The sequence below is a fragment of the Rhinopithecus bieti genome, unplaced genomic scaffold (assembly GCF_001698545.2).
Source record: "Rhinopithecus bieti isolate Rb0 unplaced genomic scaffold, ASM169854v2 scaffold_28547, whole genome shotgun sequence".
Lineage (NCBI taxonomy): Eukaryota > Metazoa > Chordata > Mammalia > Primates > Cercopithecidae > Rhinopithecus > Rhinopithecus bieti.
The window spans coordinates 1,954,916-1,976,533 of NW_016813480.1; the positions used below are offsets into that span (position 1 = coordinate 1,954,916).

General features: G+C 50.7%; 2 protein-coding genes across 2 annotated transcripts; both read left to right on the forward strand.

Moving 5' to 3' along the window:
* Window positions 1-4,404: 4,404 nt before the first annotated feature.
* Window positions 4,405-12,765, forward strand: CDX2 (caudal type homeobox 2). The gene is made up of 3 exons (XM_017848525.1): window positions 4,405-5,306; window positions 8,720-8,865; window positions 10,343-12,765. Exons 1-3 carry the CDS (start codon window positions 4,766-4,768, stop codon window positions 10,595-10,597), a joined length of 942 nt encoding a protein of 313 aa, XP_017704014.1. The 5' UTR covers window positions 4,405-4,765; the 3' UTR covers window positions 10,598-12,765.
* On the forward strand, window positions 11,973-12,795 carry LOC108512949 (uncharacterized). The gene has a single exon (XM_017848526.1). It carries the CDS (start codon window positions 12,040-12,042, stop codon window positions 12,790-12,792), a length of 753 nt encoding a protein of 250 aa, XP_017704015.1. The 5' UTR covers window positions 11,973-12,039; the 3' UTR covers window positions 12,793-12,795.
* The last annotated feature ends 8,823 nt before the right edge of the window (window positions 12,796-21,618 follow it).

Consider the following 21,618-nt stretch of genomic DNA (forward strand, 5'->3'; position numbering starts at 1 on the left):
CATCGCATTCTCCTACAGCCTGGTCCCTGAGTGGTAACATGTTAGCCCACATGACCTCCCATTAATTCAGAAACCTTTCCTCAGGTAGAGAGGGTCAGACACCCAGTTTGCTTGGGAAGAAAACATGCTTTACTCCACTAGGCAAGGACACATCTGCTGCTGTGAATGAAACCTGGGTGGCTGTGGGCAGCTGCGGTCCCTCCCTGCTGTTCAGGGTGGACATATTGGGATCCATTGTGGCCTGATAGGGCTGGACAGGTGGCGGACTCCGGGGAGGCCCTACTGAAAGGACAGTGTCATTGATTTCCTTCCCAGAGATGTTAGCTGAGTGGGCTGTGGCAGGGCAAGACAGGGTTGTTGGGGTCAAACTAACCATTACTGAGCCTTTCTTTGTGTGAGTAGATGGCTGATTGAGTGCAATGGCTGAAAGACTCCCTAAACTCCGAATTGAGTAGAGATTGAGCTGTTTTTCCACAGCTGTATAGATGGCCAAGCTGAATAATTTTGTCAGCTGACATTCTCTTCCTTTTCACTCCTTAATTATCCCTGGAATTCAGGTCAATGCAAGGTAAGAGTTTCCTGTGCAAGGTATAGAAGACTACATTATTTGGATAATTTTATTGTCCTTTTTTCAAATTAAAAAAAATTTTTTACAGACAGGGTCTCCCTCTGTCACCCAGGCTACAGTGCAGTGGCACAACCATAACTCACTATAACCTCGAACTCCTGGGCTCAAGCCATCCTCCAACCTCAGCCTCCCAAGAAGCTGAGGCTACAGGTGCACATCACCACACCCAGCTAATTTTTAAATTTTTTTATAGATATAAGGTCTCGCTTTCCTGGGCTCAAGTGATCCTCCTGCCTCAGCCTCCTAAAGTGCTGGGATTACAGGTGTGAGCCCCTGTGCCTGGCTGGACAATTTTCTTGATTAAAAAAGATTCAGAAAATCAACTTACATGCTAAGGTGGGTAGAGATGGCCTGCCCTAACTGGGCTATGTTAGTCACTGGACTCCCCAATTTCCAGGAGCCACAATTATCAGGCAGAGCAGGGTCCCCTTAGTCAGAGCAAATACTAGGACCTTTGAGCAGGGAGGGAACTGTGTCAATGATGTCTGGATTTAAGGAATGTTTCATCTGCCTGGAGGGGCAGCCCGCCCTTCCAGCAGCCTCCTGCTTCCCACCCCCTTTGTGGCCCCTGCCCTTGCCACCAGCCAGGATCCTGCGTGCCTGGTCCCTTTCTGAAGAATGTGGAATGGCCTCTATACTGTCAGTAACAGAGGCGTCCTTTTGATAACCCGATCGTGGCCACTCCTGCAGTTTTACTGTTGCTTCATTTACCAGGGTCTCTTTTTTCCCCCGCCCTTTTCTGCCTTAGATGTCAACTCTAACTCTGGCTTTGTGGAGTTGCAGTTTCAGCCCCAGGCCAACCGCAGGCCCGAGCTTCCCAAACAAGTTTGCCTCTCCCAGAGTGAGTTGCCGCAGGCTTCTCTGGTCCAGCAGCAGGACTTACAGGGTGGAAGGGCACCTCTGGCATCAGGGGGTAAGGAATGACCACCCCCGTCCCTTCCTGTGGGCTGCTCAGTGCAGGCCAAAAGGCTCCTAAGAAAGCTGCCAAGCACCTGGGGCCTAGGACTAAGAAAGCCCTGCATGGAGCCCTGATGTGGGTGGCTTCTGCTTCCTCCCAGGGACACAGGCCTGCGCTTAGAAGCTGGAGAGGCTGGAGAGGCTGCCCCTGAGCACAGCCAGTCATGGGGCACCAAACTGCTCTCCAGAGGCCAGTCATGGGACACCAAACTGCTAGGGGCCAGGACTCTCTAAAGGCAAAGATGACCAGGCTCCTAGAGTTTTGTCAGCCACCTTCTACCTTCTCTGACTGTTCCCACAGCCCTGCCTTTTCAGGGACCCAGCTGGGCCCTCTCCTGGCTGAGAGCAAGCTGGATGTACCGGGATGCTTACATTCTGAGAAGCTTGTCCAAGGACATCATTTACCAGCTCCTTTCCCCTCACCGAACAGTCTAGACCCTGGGACCACAGCTGTGCCATGCCATTGCTAAGGAGACCCATTTTTGCAATGAGGGAAATGTTCATTTTCACAATGATTTCCTTTCCATGGCTGGAGCACTCCAAGTGAGCCTCAGGCTTCCCTGTGGCTTGGCCTGCTATGGGGCCTGGCTTGACCTGAGGGACCACAGCAGCCCTGCCCGCTCCCAAAGCAGTTGGATGAGCAGGCCAGAGCCATTTCTTCAGGGCACAGCACAGAGACACAGCTGGAAAACGGGGACAATTAGCCAGAGGCCGGCAGCCTGGGCCATAAAAACGCAGGAAGCGGCCACCGCAGGGCGGAGGGAATGGCTGTCCCTAATAAAGCGATTGTTTCAAAGAATGCCCACATTCCGAAGACACAGGCTGGAGCCTCAGCCTCGGCTTCCAGAGCTCAGGCCTGGGAAGGGGGGAATGTGGGGGATGGAAAGGGGAATTGTGTCTCCAGGAAGAGGAGGAAGATGTTTGCTAGATCAAAAGTTCCAAGTGCCCACCACTTAACCTCCCACATTCCTGCCTCATCAGGTCTGCGGACCTCCCCTACTGCCCTTCTCTCAATGATTTGGGGTTTGTAACGGGGTTTGCAATTTACTTCCGGTTTTATTTCTCTGAAAGTCCGATGACACTCGGCTGTCCAGGCCAGGTCCTGGAAGTCCCCCAGGAGGACCAGCTCGGTCTCCCATCTCTTGAGTGCACAATTCCTTGGCCCCTGAGTACCCCACCACCCTCATTTTTAGCTTTCTTCCTTACAAACACGAAGGGTGGGAGGAACCAAAAAACGGGATCCCGCAGCTCTAGGTTAGTTCTGATCGCTTTCAGGTGTGTCTGCAGAGGCAACTTGCTGGTTGTCACCTGTAAAATGGGGAGGATAAAAACACCTCCTAGGTTTTGTTCTAGATCCTAGGGGGATGTGAGGCTCAAGGGAGATAAAGGACACTGGAGAGCACCCCAGATATGATAGGATGAAGGCGATGATGACAAATATCCGAGCGAAACCCTTGACAATAACAGACAAGTGCAGGTCTCCAGGAGTGCCGCGAGCGCCCGCGGGTTCTGAGAGCGCTCAAAGCCACCGAGTCAGGCTGCCCAGCCCCCCGGGCCTCCCCGCAGTGATCCTCATTCCCGAATCTGGCAGCGCTGTCAAAGGCTGGTATAGGAGGTGAACGGCGGCCGCAGGCCCACTCCACGCGGTTGCTGAAACCGAGCTGGGCGCGCGCGCGAGCCGAATCTCGCCGCCTCCGCGCTCCTGTCGGGGTAGCTCCTGATCCCCGGCTGCGCGGCTCCGGTCCCCAAGGCGGCCGCTTCCAGCCCTAGGCCCCTTGGCCGCAGCGCTTCCCAAACCGAGAAAGATCCTTTCTCAACTCAGAGCTTTTCATTAACAATCGTTAATAACGGCCCTGAGTTGCTTTGTGATCTCCTGAAGATGAAAAATAAATTTCTTCGGAGAGTGTTTCACGTTGTAAAGGACAAATAGTTTTAAAGATATAGGTATGATGTAAGACACATAAATACCCAAGTAAGTATTAGCAGAAATTCTCTTTTCCTTCATTGTTAACCACTTATTCAAGTATAAGAAACATACAAGTGTAGCTCAATGAATTTTCATAAACTGACACTCCATGTAACCAGCAGCCTAAGAAACAGCGTTACCAACGATCCCCTAGTTCGCCTCCAGTTATGCACGCCAATAACCACTAGCCTAACTTCTACCACATGCCCATTACTTTTGTAGTTTAAAACTTTTGATTCTCGAATGTAAACGTTTATCAATAAATCACTTTAAATCAAATTTCAAACGTAAGATGAAGTCAGAGATGCAGCCTGAATCTAGGATCATAATTTATCTTGTACAGAGGGCGAGTAATTTCCTTGGTCAAGAAAATAACTGATTGGAGGTGACAGTTGTTTAGGGCTGCAGTCGTCCGGGCCAGGAGCACAGGGCGGGAAGAATGGCCCATCTCTTAGGGCTCTCTGCTTGTCACCTACCAGGTTGGTCAGAAACGTTCTCATCAAAGCAATGGCTTCTCTTTTCTTTTCTCTTTGGGACAGAAGGAGTTTCTTGACCGCCCCCTTCCCTGAAAATGCATAAACAACCACTGCTCCTGTCTCCAAGCTCAGATTCCCACCAAGATAGCCTTTTCTCTTCCCCTGTCTTTTGTAAGTCTCTTGATTTCATTCTTTGAACCTGTGATTGGAGGTTAAAGTGCACCAGGTTGGAAGGAGGAAGCTCTTAACAATAAAGGTTTGAATATTTAGCTGTGATCAGGTCGCTGCCCTCTCTCGAATCTCCCCCCCCTTTATCTTTTAAAATGCAAATTATGTTTCAGGGGGTTGTGCGTTGAGTGCGCGCTGCGCCTCGACGTCTCCAACCATTGGTGTCTGTGTCATTACTAATAGAGTCTTGTAAACACTCGTTAATCACGAAGGCCGCCGGCCTGGGGCTCCGCACGCCAGCCTGTGGCGGGTCTTCCCCGCCTCTGCAACCTAGTGGGAAGGAGGTGGGAGGAAAGAAGGAAGAAAGAGAGGGAGGGAGGAGGCAGGTCAGAGGGAGGGACCGCCTCGGAGGCAGAAGCGCCGCGAGGAGCCAGCGGAGCACCGCAGGCTGGGGCGCAGCCACCCGCCGCTCCTCGAGCCCCCTCGCCCCTTTCCCTTCGTGCCGCCTGGCAGCCTCCAGCGTCCGTCCCCAGGCAGCATGGTGAAGTCTGCTCCCGGGCCCTCGCCACCATGTACGTGAGCTACCTTCTGGACAAGGACGTGAGCATGTACCCTAGCTCCGTACGCCACTCTGGCGGCCTCAACCTGACGCCGCAGAACTTCGTCAGCCCCCCGCAATACCCGGACTACGGCGGTTACCACGTGGCGGCCGCGGCTGCAGCTGCAGCGAACTTGGACAGCGCGCAGTCCCCAGGGCCGTCTTGGCCGGCAGCGTACGGCGCCCCACTCCGGGAGGACTGGAATGGCTACGCGCCCGGAGGCGCCGCGGCCGCCGCCAACGCCGTGGCTCACGGCCTCAACGGGGGCTCCCCGGCCGCCACCATGGGCTACAGCAGCCCCGCTGACTACCACCCGCACCACCACGCTCATCACCACCCGCACCACCCGGCCGCCGCGCCTTCCTGCGCTTCTGGGTTGCTGCAAACGCTCAACCCCGTCCCTCCTGGGCCCGCCGCCACCGCTGCTGCCGAGCAGCTGTCCCCCGGCGGCCAGCGGCGGAACCTGTGCGAGTGGATGCGGAAGCCGACGCAGCAGTCCCTCGGCAGCCAAGGTAAGCCGAGGCTGCGCCCTGCCGGACCGCGCTTGGGAAGGCGCCGGCCGAACCACTGGCTGCTGCGCGTCCGCCAGTCAGTTACGCACAGGGTAGTCCCGGGCTGTCTGGGAGCTCCGCGCCAGGAGGGACACGGTCCGGGGACAAATTCGGGGGCCTCTGGCCCCTCGGGGCTTCTCTGACCTACTGAGCCTGGGAATGAATATTATGAGTCTCACAACACCGTGTTCAGGCGTCCTCTTTTCAATAGCTCCTCATTCGCAACCCCAGGACACCTTCGGGAAGCTCTAGGGAATGTCGGCGTGAGCACTGCTGGACGCGGGCAGAATCACGTCCTCCCCCACTTGCTGCCGCATGCATGCCTTGCCTGGCTCCTGGCCGCCGAGGAGAGAGGGAGGCTCGAACCTTCTTGGGCTAGATCTAGGCCATTTCTTTCCGCTCTCTCTTTCCCCGTCTGAGCCATCTAATAAGAGAACTGAACTGGAGGGGGGTGGGGGGGATGTCGGGGGACGGCTAGGCTGTGCGTGGGACAGTGTTTGGCCATTCGGGCCAATTCAAGGTACAGCGAGCAGACAGACCAAGTAGAGCTGCTGTCGCTGGGAAGAAGGTGCTGGCTCCAGCTGCTAAGGCGACAGGGGCGCTCCCCGTCTCTGAACCTCTGGCCTGTGAAGGGGTCATTTCAAGCAAAAGCTGGAGGGCTAGGGGCAAGAAACCGAGGGGCAGTCGTCTGCGGAGAGAGCAGGGAGACGGGGAGGAAACCCTGGTGGGAATTAAGCCGCCGCTCCAGGTAGGGGTCATTTCTCTCACAGCTTCCTTTAAAGGGCGTCAGGGATGTCTGTGAGTGTGTGTGTGCATCTGAAAAAGATCCTAGATTTGCCGGACTGTGGGGCTCATTGACTCCAGGTCTGCCCCTTCTGGTGTTCAAGTGTGCCTAGAGGTGGCAAGGAAGTGCGGTGGGCAGAGTCCTAGTTGACCCCCTTTATTTCGTGAAGTCTTTCCACAGTCCTCAGCGCTTCCGCTTTTCTTGCTTCGCTCCTTGCTGCCCCAATTGGGCAGGCACGCTGGTTATGGGCACTTTGCAGAAGTTTATAGCCAATTACAGCTAGTATGAATCAAAGCGCCCTTTGGGGGTGCCTCTGGGCATTGGTTTCTGCGTCACTGTGCACATGCTAGGGAGAGTCCTGGTGGGAATGCGGCCGTCCGGGGAGAAGGCCACAGATCAGCCTCGGGTGGGCTGCAGAGCTTCGGTTTGGTCCCTTCTCCAAGAGGAGGCGCCTTCCTCCTGGCAGGGGCTCCCAGATCCTGGCTCCCAAAGACCCACTTTCTACAGCACATGTCTGGGGAGCGGTGGCGGAGGTCGCGCATGCCCTAAGGAAGACTTCTGCGTGTCCCGGGAGAGTGGCCGCGGGGTGAGGGCCGGGAAGGGGGCGGGAGGGAAGCCGCCAGAGCCCAGGCCGCGAGGTCAGCAGATGTGAAGTCCCGCGCCGAGGTGGCAAGGCCGCAGTCGGCGCCGGGTGCCCTTGTGATGTTAATGTGGGGTGGCCGCAGCCCGCCGGCCGGAGCCAGGCTCCTCTGCGGAGCGTCATCTGTCAAGGGGTGGATGGGGGGACGCGGCCCGGCCTGCTTTGATATACACCTTCCCAGCCCTGCCATTGTCTCTTTTAGGGCCCGGAAAGAGGGTGGTGACTTTCGCAGTCAATAATGAATTCTGACAAGTCCCTCTTATCCCACCCCTCCACAGCCCCGCTCCTAGGTTCCCAGGGGGTGTGGGGCGCGGGCCGAAGAGCGCACAGGGTCTGCTCATCGCGTTGCCCGTCCCGTCCGGGACACTGAAGGGGCAGCACCCGAGCAAGGGTCGCTCCGAGGTACTTCCAGGCGAGTCTCCCTCCTGGGGTGTTCGGCTGAGGGAACTGCCCTGAGCCCCAGCTCCGGGGGAGTCCTCTGTGGCTCCAGTCAGGCTCCGGTGCCAACCCCGCCTGATGCTATCTGCGTGACCTGGTCTGATTCTCCATTTCCTCATCTGTAAAAAGGGGCGAGTACCAATGGCAGCCTGGAGTGGGTTTGAGGCGGTCACGCGTGTCCGAGCGTCCACCGCCGAGAAAGTCGCGTTAGTTCCCTTTACTTTCATGGCAGGCGCGGGGTCGGGCCATTCAAATGCGCCTGCAGGGCCGTGTTTATGTTAATACGCCTGGTGGGGAGGGGGATGAAAGCCGGGGCCGCCATTTGCTCAGTAGTGGTAATTCAAACAGAATGTGGTTGTTATTAAGGCATTGAAAGGGCTTTTCTTTGATAAGATCGCCTTGTCCTGCATTGTTTGCGGCTGTGTTCCCCTTTCAGCGGCTCGGGGGAGCTCCCTCTGATCAGGCCTGTATCTTCCCAGGACGCTTTTGTTGTGGTTTGCAAAGGGTTTTACCTGAACAAAGTCAGCCTGCGGGACATTAAACACCTCCAGGCAACTCCCAGGCCCTTCAGATCTTTCTGTGGGACTGGGCACTGGGAGATTGAACCTGTTCAGCTGCAAGAAGACCCAAAAGTGGGACGGAGCCAGAGAGAACAGCTTCTGGCCAGGGCTCTGCCAAGGGCTGAGCCAAGACAGACCTGGTGGAGATGCCAGGCTCGGGCCTGCTCCAACATTGTGGACACTATTTGTCAAGGTCCTTCAGTAAAACAATCAATCTAAGATTTAATATGTTGACTCAATCCAATGAGCGTAGATCACTGGTCAGGATGACTCTGGTCGAGTTTGCAGCAGGAATAAATGGAGGGTCAAAAAAGAAAAAGTACCAAACGCCAAACCTGGTTTGGGCAGGTATAAAGTGTCCCTAGCCGGAGGGGTTTTCTGCCTGTTCCCTCCGCCAGAGCCCAGCTCAGAATTCCACCAGATGGGCCTGGTGTGTCTGGGGGATGATTCTGGCGACTTGTCAGCTCCTGTACCCTGCTTTCCACTTGTAGTAAAGCAAAGTAGTAACCCCTACACCTCCTCTACAACATGTGCCCACAATGACAGCTGTTTTACCGGTGGGCTTCCATCTCTGTTAGACCTGGAAATCCAGATGTTTCCAGGATCCTGGCCACTTCACCCTGTCCCCTTTCCGTTGGTGTCAAATATGTGTCAGTACTGTATTTGGTTTACTGAAAGGGTGGTTATCTTCTGTGTGAATTAGGTTTCCACTTTTCTTAATTTTTAAAAACCACTTAATACCAAGGTTAGTTTAGTTGCCTCCACTAGCCTCACACCCTCCCCCCACAGGACCCTCTGGGGGGTCTTGTCAGACTTGGCAGGAACCAGCCAAACCCGGGCCCCCCGGGGTGGTGGAGGAAGAGAAATGTCCCTGGGTTAGGGAGGTTTGTCATTACCCATGACTGATGGGCTGCCTTGCAGTTCTCAGCCCTCACTTCTCCTTCCTCCACAGTGAAAACCAGGACGAAAGACAAATACCGAGTGGTGTACACGGACCACCAGCGGTTGGAGCTGGAGAAGGAGTTTCACTACAGCCGCTACATCACCATCCGGAGGAAAGCCGAGCTGGCTGCCACGCTGGGGCTCTCTGAGAGGCAGGTGGGGACCACCTAGCTCCCTCCAGGTGGGCCACTGCCTGGGAGAGGACCACGAGAGTTAGAAAATCTGGCTGCAGGGGCCATCTAAATCTGTGGAGAGACCGAAGCAGGAGGATGCAAGCATTCGTCTTTGGAGCACTTTTTTTTAAAAAATAGAGATGGGGTCTTGCTTTGTGGTCCAGACTGGAGTGTAGTGGTACAATCATAGCTGATGTAGCCCTGACTTCCTGAGCTGAAGGGATCCTCCTGCCTCAGTCACCTGAGTAGCTTGGACTATAGGCTCGAGCCACCATGACTGGCTAATGTTTAAATTTTTTGCAGAGATGATCTCACTGTCTTACCCAGGTTGGTCTCAAACTCCAAGTGATCCTCCTGTCTTGACCTCCTAAAGTACTGAGATTACAAGTGTGAACCACCATGCCTGGCCTAGAGTACTTTTTTTCCCCCCCAAGATGTAGTTTTGCTCTTGTTGCCCAGGCTGAAGTTCAATGGCGTGATCTTGGCTCACTGCAACCTCTGTCTCCCGGGTTCAAGCAATTCTCCTGCCTCAGCCTCCCAAGTAGCTGGGATTACAGGCGTGCACCACCACACCTGGTTAATTTTGTATTTTTAGTAGAGATGGGGTTTCTCCATGTTGGTCAGGCTGGTCTCCAACTCCCGGCCTCAGGTGATCCACCTGCCTCGGCCTCCCAAAGTGCTGAGATTACAGGTGTGAGCCACTGTGCCTGGCCCTGGAGTACTTTTTTAAAGGTCCCCTTCTACCTTTAGTCCTCTTTTTTTGATATTGTTGATTTTTTTCCTCTCTCTCTTTTGAGGGATATAGGAAGTGTGAAAAAAAGCCAGGGGTATTAGTTTAATCCAGAATTCCATTTGGGTCTATAAAGACATATTAAAGACCTATTCTCTTTGTTTCTAGAACTGTACCTAAGAAAATAAACTAAATAAAATACTCAGTCTCTCATAAAAACTAGAGGGACAAGAGTTGGTTCATGAACATTTTATTTATATCATCTAGAAAAACAGGCCAACTTCACAGCCAGGAAGCCACACAATTAAATCTCATTTTCAGCTCTAAGGTGAGGAAAATTACATTTTAGTTTAGCCTTGAGGGGTCAAAGGTTGCCATTTGAAGTACACCACCCAGCACTGGCCTCCCTTTGCTGTGTAGAAAGGGCCTTGCAGTTTCTGTTTTCCTTGGTTTTGAGACTTTAAACTTTTCCAGTAAATGTGTAGATAAAAGTTGCTTTGAAAACAAACCCAGGGAGCAAGGAGGGAGGAAGACTCTTCCCCATGAGGCTGAATTGGGCCTGAGAACAGATCCAGGGCTGGGCTGTTATGGGGACACCCAAGGAAAGCTTCTAGAAGGACTTGGAGTTCTGTAGTTGGAGCGGAAGATGTTGATGATACTGCTGGGTACTATTCCTTTTTTCCCTGGCATCTTCACCACCATGTGCTTTTCTCCACCTTTCCATTTCTAGGTTAAAATTTGGTTTCAGAACCGCAGAGCGAAGGAAAGGAAAATCAACAAGAAGAAGTTGCAGCAGCAACAGCAGCAGCAGCCGCCGCAGCCGCCTCCGCTGCCACCACAGCCTTCCCAGCCTCAGCCAGGTCCTCTGAGAAGTGTCCAGGAGCCCTTGAGTCCGGTGTCTTCCCTGCAAGCCTCAGTGCCTGGCTCTGTTCCAGGGGTTCTGGGGCCAACTGGGGGGGTGCTAAACCCCACAGTCACCCAGTGACCCACAGGGGTCTGCAGCAGCAGAGCAATTCCAGGCTGAGCCATGAGGAGCGTGGACTCCGCAAGACTCCTCAGGAGAGACCCCTCCCCTCCCACCCACAGCCGTAGACCTACACTCCTGGCTCTCAGAGGAAAAATGGGAGTCGGGAGTAAGACAAGTGGGATTTGGGGCCTCAAGAAATATACTCTCCCAGATTTTTACTTTTTCCCATCCGGCTCTGCCACTGAGGAGACAGAGAGCTGCCACTGGGCTTCATTCGGTACTGGCAGAAGCATTGCCTGGACTGACCACACCAACAAGGCCTTCAGCCTCCTCCCCAGCTCTTCTCTTCCTAGAGCTGCAGGCTGCACCTCTGGCTAGAGCTGAGGGGAGAGAGGGACTTAGGGGAACAGCAAGTTTGAGGCCAAGATGGCTGCTGCCCCTGCTCATGCCCCTGGGAGGTCCAGCTGGGCCTCCTGCCTCTGGGCAGGCAAGGTTTACACTGCAGAAGCCAAAAAGGCAGCTAAGATAGAAAGCTGGACTGACCAAAGACTGCAGAACCCCCAGGTGGCCTGCATCTTTTTTCTCTTCCCTTCCCAGACCAGGAAAGGCTTGGCTGGTGTATGCACAGGGTGTGGTATGAGGGGTGGTTATTGGACTCCAGGCCTGACCAGGGGGCCCAAACAGGGACTTGTTTAGAGAGCCTGTCACCAGAGCTTCTCTGGGCTGAATGTATGTCAGTGCTATAAATGCCAGAGCCAGCCTGGACTTCCTGTCATTTTCACAATCTTGGGGCTGATGAAGAAGGGGGTTGGGGGGTTTGTGTTGTTGTTGCTGCTGTTTGGGTTGTTGGTCTGTGTAACATCCAAGCCAGAGTTTTCAAAGCCTTCTGGATCCAGGGGGGAAGAAGTGATATGGTGAAGGGAAGTGGGGAGTATTTGAACACAGCTGAATTTTTTCTAAAAAGAAAAAGAGATAAATGAGCTTTCCAGATTTCAGATTCTGTATTTATCTTCAGATTTTGTCTGCAACTATTTTTTAAAGAAATGAAATATCTTCTCTGCTTGCAAGCTGATTTGGAAAATTCGGAGAGGGAGTGGAGATTATCTAGACAGGCTCATTTTCCCCCAGAGCATCAGAAGCCTGAAAGAGCAGGTTCTGAGACCTTCCCTGCCCCCAAGCCTGAGCCCAGCCTTGGAATGCGTGGCTCTCCTGGGGGTGCCTTTGGGCAAAATGCACATCTGAATGGCCAGCTGCTTCCCAGCAGCCAGAAATTATAGGGGTGGGGTGAGAGGGCCCCCGCATAGCATCTCACCAAATCCACATGGAGGTTTTTTTTGCAAACAGCAGGCAGTTCCCTTCTGTAGCGACTCCCTCCTAAGGACACCCCACAACCCAGCTAGTTAAACGTGAGCATTAAATTTTTTAAAAAATTTCCCCTACTTTCCCAAGACAGCACTTCCATGAATTTAGTCTTCTGTAAACCACTGGGCATTTCTGTGAGCCCTTTCTACCTCCACTTTCTTCTGTCCTCGCAGTTTCCTTATCCCGGACCGCGCCCCACTTCCCACCCAATCACCCCACAAACAAGATTTCAAGACCCAATAGAAAATGAGCTTTTTAGTGACAGTTGCTTGTTATCTGGCCGATCCACTGGGGACCGGGGTGCAGTCTTTGAGATTTTTGATCCTGCAGGCCACCGAGCTGAGCGTTCCGGGCAGGACCTGGGCGAGGGGCGCTTAGCCCTTCGTTTCGATCTTCCCACCAACATCCGAGAGCCTAATCAGCGCACCCACGGAGGCGCCTTAAGGGCAATTGGGGAGGATGAGCAGAGCCGGGAGACAGCAAGAGGTACAGACCCTCTGCAGCACCTCTCCAATTCCGCGGCCCTTCCGGGTGGCTTATACAGCTCCAGGATTGGGAAACCGACTCCGGTGGCCCGGCCCGCGGGCGCCTGGCCTCGAAACCAGAGGCAGGAGTGTGGGGCGCGGGGTTGGGGGTGCCGGGCAGAGGAGGAAGTCTTGTCCGGGTCCGCTGGGCGAGGGGTCCCGGATCAGGGCCAGTCTGAGCCCCGGTGCCCCGCAGGTCTCCCCGCGCCCCGGCCGCGCCCACACGCCCGCCCCCTAGCCGCTGTGGTTGCTATGCGTTGCCGTGAAACGCCTGTCAATAAACCCTGTTTGGACAGTGGAGCAAGAGCACATGGGTTGTTTGCTTAGTGGTTAGAGGTTCAAAAGTCGACATTGTCCCCCTGCAAGCGATTACAAGTTCTTCCCCTTCCCGGGGCTAGGTCCCCTTGCACTCGGGTACGGGGCCAGGGAAAGGAGCTCTGCTGCTCTCTGAGATGCAAGCACCCGGCTCGCTGCTGCGAGCGCCTGGCAAGCCTCCCGGGCCACGGAAAAAGGCGCAAAACCAGGACCCTCTCTGGCAAGTGAGGCCACCACGCTTCTAACGCCAACTGTGCCCTTCCCGGAGCAATACCGACGGAACGAGGGATGTGGCACGAGTGGGGAGCGCAGCTCGAGGAGTTTAGGGAGGCCTGCACAGGGGCGCCTGAGGTTATTTGAGACCAGATGACCTCGCGGCTCCTGGAGCCTCCAGCGCAGAACTGGGGGTGGGGGCCTCCGAATCCCACGCCTCCACCGCGTCCAGTAGTCGGCTCAGGCGCCAGAGGGCGCGCGCGCTCTGGGAAGAGATGGGGCTTGGGTTCGTGGACTCGGAAGGGTTCCAGTTTTCACCCAGTTGGGAGGTGCAAGCGCCTCTCCCGACTCCGGCTGAGCCCAAACCCGGGCGCTGCAAGATTTTTCTACGTTGGCCGTGGGCCTGTTGAAACTAAGTTCAAACTAAGTCACGCAGGGGAGATTCTTGGATTTGTTGAATGTTTAAGAAAAACAAAATTGGCGGAGAGGGACTATACCTTTCTAAAAGGGTCATTTTGCACAAGATGTTTTCTTCCTAAAATTACAGTAATGTGGACACAGTATTAATATATGGTAAGACTGGAAATTTAGGATAAATATGGGAATAAAACCTATCAGTATTGTGGAACTGAGGTCAAAAAAAAAGTATCTATCGGCCGGGCGCGGTGGCTCACGCCTGTAATCTCAGCACTTTGAGAGGCAGAGGCGGGTGAATCACTTGAGGTCAGGAGTTCGAAACCAGCCTGGCCAACATGGCGAAAACCCGTCTCTGCTAAAAATACAAAAATTAGCCGGGCATCGTGGCGCGCTCCGTTAATCCCAGCTACTCAGGATGCTGAGGCAGGAGAATCACTTGAACCCGGGAGTCTTGGAGGTTGCAGTGAGCCAAGATCCGAGCCACTGCACTCCAGCCTGGGCGACAGAGAGAGACTCCGCCTCAAAAACAAACAAACAAAAAAGTATTTATGGAGAATGAACAGCCTGAGTCTCCGCCCCACCCGAACCCCGCCGTGAACAATTCGTAGCTTTGTCACATTCATCCAATAAAGTTAACACTATGGACTGCTAATGAAAGCAACGAATATTTCATTGCAATGTTTCACTTCTTTCTAATAATATGCAGAAAGGGGTCTACATCAGTGAAGAAAACTGATATTAAATAACAATCTAAATATGCACATAGCAATATTCTTGCTGTTGTTATTCACAACTACTCAGGAAAAAAAAAAGAAGCAACAAATAGAAATGAAAGAAGTCTCAGCCACAGAATGGCAAGGAAAGTTATTTTATTTATTTATTTATTTATTTACTTATTTATTTAGTTAGTTAGTTATTTTCTGAGATGGAGTTTCCCTCAGTCGCCCAAGCTGGAGTGCAGTGGAGTGATCTCAGCTCAGTGACCTCCACCTCCTGGATTCAAGAGTCTCCTGCCTCAGCTCCAGGCACATGCCACCAAGCCCGGCTAATTTTTGGTCAAAAAGTTATATATATATTTTAGGGCCACTCTTTGCACCTCGTTTTAGAGACAGGTTGCTATTTACCAGCTTACTGACCTTAGGAAGGCCCCAACCTCTGAGCTACCACTTCCTTATCTGTAACCTGGGGATTCAATGAGGTAATTAATGTAAGCCAGGGTAGCATTGTATGCTTATGACTAGACCCCAGTCACAATATGAGCTGCTTCTTGTACTGTATTCTCCAAATATAGCTGGAGAGTCCTTACAAATAGCTTTTGAGCAAGATAATTTCTCAAATTGTGATAGAATAACCCTTTCCCAGAATTTTTTTCTAATGCATTTAGCTTTGCTTACTTTGTCAAAGTTGCTTGAAGTATGTTGTTTCTTGATCGCCACTTCCTAAGTATCTGCATAAAAAAGTGTTTTACTCTTATCTCCAGAATTCTCACTCAAGAGTGGCAAGGCACGAAGCAGCATTCCAGATGTGCCGACAAGTTGCTGGTCTGTATAGCTTACTTGCCCTTTTATTTACTAGAAGACATGTTCCCAACTAGAACATCTAGTCTCTAGCTGTACTTAGGAGAATCAAGATTAGTTGAGGACGTAGTTGAGAACCTTCTTGTCAGTACACTTTTTTTTTTTTTTTTTGAGACGAAATTTCGCTCTTGTTGCCTAGGCTGGAGCGCAATGGCTCAATCTCGGCTCATTGCAACCTCTGCCTCCCAGGTTCAAGCGATTCTCCTGCCTCAGTCTTCTGAGTAGCTGGGATTACAGGCGACTGCCACCATGCCCAGCTAATATATATTTGTGTATTTAGTAGAGACGGAGTTTCACCATGTTAACCAGGCTGGTCTTGAACTTCTGACCTCAGGTGATCCGCCCACCTCGGCCTCCCAAAGTTCTGGGATTACAGGCGGGAGCCACTGCACCCGGCCATCTGCACACTCTTAACCCAAAAGGAGCAGACAGGCAGATACTCTAACTAGATGGCATTAAAAGTTTCTTTATTTTGAGACAATTTCTACCCCAACACCTCAATATTAATTAAGTGCTCTTCAGGAACCACCCCAGGAGGGTGGTTTAAACCTTAGAGGTTTAAATTCTCTAAGGCTGATTCATCCTTAGATGTTGTTTTAAGAAAAGTGTTTTGCTCTTATCTCCAGAATTCTCCCTTACAGTAAAATTACAGCAGCAGATTTTGCATTAAATTGGTTTTGTTTCAGAGTATAACAAAAACATTCATATCTGAGTAATGTAGATTAATTAGTAAATATTTAAAATAAACATTTAACTTATCTTCTTAATCACACTTAGACGGCACAAATTTTCAACCCCACAACTCCTACATTCAGTCAATTTTCCTTTGCCTTTTTCCTTTTGCCTCCTGCTCTTCTTGGAGTGGGTGTACTATGATTTTAACAAACCAAGCAGGTTTTAGAGATGGCCGTGGGGCTAGCTGTGTGATACTGGGCCAAAAGAATTACCTACTGTCTTCTTTCTTTAGCTACAAATCAGAGGAATACATACATATAAATAAAGATAGAGATATTTTATACATATTTATACATATATAGACATATATATATAAAATATCATGACTTTCTAGAAGGTTATGACATTAGATTTAGAAAAAAAAAAAAAAACTCTCAAATTCCAAATAAAGAAAGTAGACTCTGTGAGTTCCAGAGATTATACCAACATTTACCTTGACATTCTTCTTGGAGGAATCAGTCCAGAAAAGGTGGGGGCAGCACTTAGGTGACCTTTTGGCTCCTGCATCTCTAGTGCCCAAACAGTACATTTGTTTTAACAACAGCTTTTCCCAATTGGAATTTGTCATTAACCACAGCAGATATAGATAATATCAACGAGGTTGCCAGAGCCCCAAAGTTAAATGACCAGTAAAGCAGGATCCTGGTGATTCTGTTCTAGAGATCTAATCCATAAACCACGACACAACCAGTTTTGATCCATGAAAAAGACTTCCCTGAGATGAAATGATTGCCAAACCGTCCCTTCACACGCACAATTACTTAAAAATAATATTTATATCATGTACTGGGTTTATGTGTCCAATATTTTATTGGTAAGTGAAAACCCCAGGCAGTTCATGCACTTTCATATTTGAGTTTTAACTTCAAAACTAAAAAGGAATTTTTTCCTAATTGCTCATGTGTTATCTCAGAACTTTCAGGATTAACAGTCTGCTATCATCACACTTAGTATCTGTAGTATGATGATAATAGGTTTTATGCAAGTGGTAGTTGATAAGTTCCTCTCCAGCCTCAGGGAAGCAAACAAGGAAGAACAATGCAGAGCTAAAGTCATTGTAGTACAGACTTATGATGGCTTGTTATGTGGCACTTAAATAATTTTAACTTATTGATAATTAGTAGAGTGAAGAACAAAGATTATATACCTAAACCACAGATTAGGAGTTGTTAAAAATGACCAGTGCAGGTTCTGTTTTCCTACTCACGAAATACACTTCGGGTATTTTTCTTTCATTCTGTGTAGCTAATATTTAAAAAACAACAGCTACCGCAAAACTTAACAGAACTAGATTCTGTTTTCAGACTTCACTTCCCCTGGCCCTCTCTTTTCTTTTATTCTTGTTTTTTTTTTTTTTTTTTTTTTTTTTTTTTTTTTTTTGAGACGGAGTCTCACTCTGTTGCCAGGCTGGAGCACAGTGGTGCGATCTTGGCTCACTGCAATCTCTGCCTCCCAGGTTCAAGTGATTCTCTTGGCTTAGTCTCCCGAGTAGCTGGGATTACAGGCACGCGCCACCATACACAGCTAATTTTTGTATTTTTAATAGAGTCAGGGTTTCACCATGTTGGCCAGGCTGGTCTTGAACTCCTGACCTTGTGATCCACCTGCCTCGGCCTCCCAAAGTGCTGAGATTACAGGCGTGAGCCAAGGCGCCCTGCCGGCCCTCTATTTTGTAGACAGAAGCAACTCACGTCATGACTGGGGTCTAGTCATAAGCGTACAATGCTACATTGGCTTACATTACCTCACTGGATCCCCAGGTTACAGATGAGGAAGTGGCAGCTCAGAGGTTGGGGTCTTCCCAAGGTCAGTAAGCTGATAAACAGCAACCTATCTCTAAAATGAGGTGCAAAGAGTGGCCCTAAAAAACATACAACGTTTCTTGCCATTCTGTGGCTGAGACCTCTTTTATTTCTACTCGTTGCCGCTTTTTTTGTCTCAGTGGTTGTGAATAATAACAGCAAGAATATTGCTATGTGCATATTTCTTATTATGTGCATTGCCAGAAACAAACAGAAAAAAGACATAAATAAGTCAGAACCAGAGATCACTGTCTAGTAACAACATAGAAATGTAGAAGAGTGCAGGAAGAACAAAAAGAAAGACTGCTTGTCCGGACTCCACACATAAAAAATTAAAACATTATTTTCCCTTGGACCACTTTATTAAAATAATGCATATTTTAGAAATCCAGATTCTTGTATTTTCATTCATTCCTATTATTTTCATCATATCTATGAATTTTACATAAACATCTTTACACTTTCAGATCGCTGTTAGTGATATATCGTTATACACATAGCACATTAGACAATGCTTCAGATTCTGGTAGCTGGAAGACGACAGTTTGACAGTTCTTGGGGGTGATCACAAGTCTACAGAAAACCAACAATTGACATTTATTTATCATGTCTACAGAGAAATGAGAGTCTTGACATGTATTGATACACCCAGTGTTATGATTGGTTCTCTTGGGTGGATATTTGTCCGGAATGGGAAACTAAAAAGCGATTCATCAAACGATCATGCCATGTGAAGCTGTTCAGTGGGTAAGTTTCTAGGAGGGCTTGGTATTACTGAGTAAAGCCGGGTGCTCCTTTTGCAAATCTGTAGTCAGACAAAATAGACAAGAAGCAAGCTCCTCACCCTAACTTTCAGTGTATTCCCACCTGCCCCGCCCCGCCACACTTCTACCTCAGAGAAACTAGTGTCTAGATTTGAGTCTTTGAATGTCTCAGAAAAATGGATGAAACTTGTTCTTTGTTCATGCCCAAATGGGCCTGTTGTCTACAACAATACACTTTGGGGAAGTTCTGGGCCTGGTATTCAGGCATCTCCGCGGATCTACCCCAACCATTAGAGCAGATAGAGCTCAGGTAGCGGCTGCGGCCTACGCGGAGCAGTCGCGTCCACTCCCGGCCGCCGCGGGGCCCGGGCTCCTTGGCCCTCCCCCAAGGCCACTCGGAGCGCAGCTTCCCTGAGCCCAGTGCCTCCCCGTGCTCCCAGCGGGCGTCCGGGGGCTCGTGTCCGCTGCTGTTGCCCAAGGCGGCCGGTCTCGGCCGGTCTCGGCCGGCTGCCCGTCCTTGCTGGGTCTCCGCGGAAGCCTGGGGCTCCCTGGAGAGATTCGCGACGTCTCCCGTGGGGTGGCGCACGGTGGGGGCAGGCGAGGTCCCGGCGCCGCGGCCTCCTGCCGGGTGGGAAGCTCTGGAAGCGCCTCTCCGCCGCCGCCCGTCGCCCCGGAAGTCGCGCCCTGAGATTCCGGTCAGTTTATTTTTCCTCTTTCGAACGGTGTAGTGTCCGCGGTTGTTTTTGTCCTTATACCTGAAGACGCCGTGCTTTTCAAAAGGCGCGCGTAACTATGGCGCGGAGGTGAGGGGAACCTGGGCCGCGAGCGCCAAAGCCACCTGGCGAAGCAGGCCCGGAGCACTGGCCTTCGACCTGTCGTAGCTGGACGACCTGGGCCGGCGATGGTGGTACCAGGCTCGAGGGATTTGATTTTCGGACCGCGCAAAGGGAGCTCTGGTGTGTTCCGCCCCTCAAAGGGGCCGCCGCCCGCGGCCTCCGGCGTCTGGCCTGTCTCGCCTGCGCGAGGTCCCCGGCAGGGGGCGCTGCTGCTCCAGCTGAGCGGGCGAAGCAGCCGGGACCCCCGCGGCCTCTGTCCCCAGCCCTGCGGCCGGTCTGAGAGCTGGGAGTCGGGGCGGGCAGCGGGAGGCTGAGCAGGAGCAGCCGGAGCCGCCGCAGGAGGGGCTGAGGGCTGCCCCGCGGCCCTTCTCGGCCGCCTTGGTGGCTTTCCCGGCCTCCCGGCCAGGGCGGGGGGCTGCGGTTGGGTCTCCCGGGGAGTCGCCTCGCACAACAGGCGCGAGCGAATCTACTCCTTTCCACTCTCGCGGAGGCGCTGTGGCTCTTAAAACCTCCGCTCCTTCTCTTCGCAGCCACCAGAAGGCGCGGCCTGCCACCTGGGCAAAGGCAGTCTCCCCCAGAGCCCGGTTGCGCCCCAAAGCCGGGTTCCATCTCATCTCCGACAAAGACACTTCCTAATTTGCCCCTCACCAGACTCCAGCAACTTTCCGGGTCCCCAGGAACCTGATTTCGCCTCTGGGCTTCCATGATTAGTGGCGGCTGGAGCGCTGCTCCCCAACCTGGGCCCACTTTAGGGTGTGTGGGGCAGGGAGGAGGGTGGGATCACTCTTAATCTCGTGTCACAGCTAAATAATTTACTCAATGTCTTCTCTTCCTGCCAGTTCCCTTCCCTGTTCCACTGCCCTTGACTTCCTGCTTTGTGAAACCCCGGAGAAAGAAAGGCCAAGTCTTAATAAAAGTTAATATTAATAGAGGCCCCATGCTCCGGGCTTCTCCAACACCTCATCTTCCCCTCTCACCTCCACCCCCTCCACTTAAGCCCCGTTTCTCGGGGAATTCTTTCAAAACTGGAGATGGGACTGTACTTTGGGGTACATTCAGGAAACAAGGACGCTTGGGCCACATTGTGTCTAAACCACATCCTCCTCCAGTTCCCATCAGCGCGGAGGGTGGCAAAGGTCGAGCGCGCACACAGTAGCTGCCCCACAGAAGCCGCGCTGGTTCCAAAGCAGTCCAGAGATAAGGGCGGGGGCCAGCCGGCAGGTTCTGCAGGAGAAATACCTGCTGGAAAGAACAGGCCCAGCGACTACTGAGAGGCGAGGAGCAAAATTTACCAGTGTTCAACAAATACTTTTTAAAAGGCAACAAACCAATACTGTACAAAGAATATGTAACAGTATCAAGCTCACTGTTCCCTGATGTGTGTGCGGATTCGAGCCTACTGACTTTCCCATAGTAAAGGCTAGTTTGGTTTGAGCTAAGGGCTTGCACAAACAATTCCTTCCAAGAAGGTTAAACAATGCAGAAACGTGAAAAGAAAAAAGTAACTTCTCCTCCATCCTTTCAATTCCATCCCTCTGTTAACAATGTTAACACTCTGTTGGACGTCATTTCGAGAATTTTTCTGTGCTTACACAAATATGTATTACATATAATCTTGTTCTTTCTTTTCTGTCCTTAAAAAAAAAAACAACAAAAATGAAGTCACACTTTACTTTGTGACTTGCTTTTATCATTTAATAATATATCATGGGCATTTCCCCAGGTCATTACACATAAATCACATCAATTTTTAAAATGTCCATTGCATTACGTAAATAAAGATATAATAGAATTTTATCGATTCAATCATTTCTTTTGAATATTTACTATGTTCTAGGTGCTGGGAAAACAGCAGTAATCGTGGCCGTTAAAAATCCCTATTCTTGGGGAACTTAATTCTAGTGGGAAAAAATTTAAAATCAATGTATTTAACAATTTCCTTACAGATGAACATTTAAGTTGTTGTCAGTGTTTTGTTATTACAAACCATATAAAGGTAAACTTTTTACATATACCCTTTGTAGTTTTGTATTTTTAAAGGATAGATTTCTTAAATTGGAAATGGTAGGTCAAAAAATGTGTACGTTTTAAAACTCTAGTAAAGATAGCCATTGCTTTCCAAAAAACTCTAGCAAGTCACACAAGTCACAGTCCCCTTGAGCGAGTTTCCCTTTCTTCATATCCTCTTTTGCCCTAGACATTATCTCTTAAATTTTTGCCAATCTGATGGACAGAAAATGGTAACCAATTTAATTTTTCATTCTGAAATTATTAAGCATGTTGAGCACATTTCATGTTTATTGGGCATTCTCATTTTGTCTTCGATGATTTTTCTTTTCTAGTAAACAGAACCAAAAGAAATGGAGTGAATACTTGCATATCCCAGCCTTCTTGCTTGATTTTTAAACTTAAATTATTTTATTTAAGCTTTAAAACAACCAGCATTCATTACTATGAGATAGATTCTAATTTAGGCCATTCTGACATCAAATAC

Excerpts from the sequence above, each read along its gene's own strand:
- CDX2 (XM_017848525.1), top strand. The coding sequence starts at position 4,766 with ATGTACGTGAGCTACCTTCTGGACAAGGACGTGAGCATGTACCCTAGC. Across the intron at positions 5,307-8,719 it reads GCAGTCCCTCGGCAGCCAAG|TGAAAACCAGGACGAAAGAC; the intron begins GTAAGCCGAGGC and ends CTTCCTCCACAG. Across the intron at positions 8,866-10,342 it reads TGGGGCTCTCTGAGAGGCAG|GTTAAAATTTGGTTTCAGAA; the intron begins GTGGGGACCACC and ends TTCCATTTCTAG.
- LOC108512949 (XM_017848526.1), top strand. The coding sequence starts at position 12,040 with ATGAATTTAGTCTTCTGTAAACCACTGGGCATTTCTGTGAGCCCTTTC.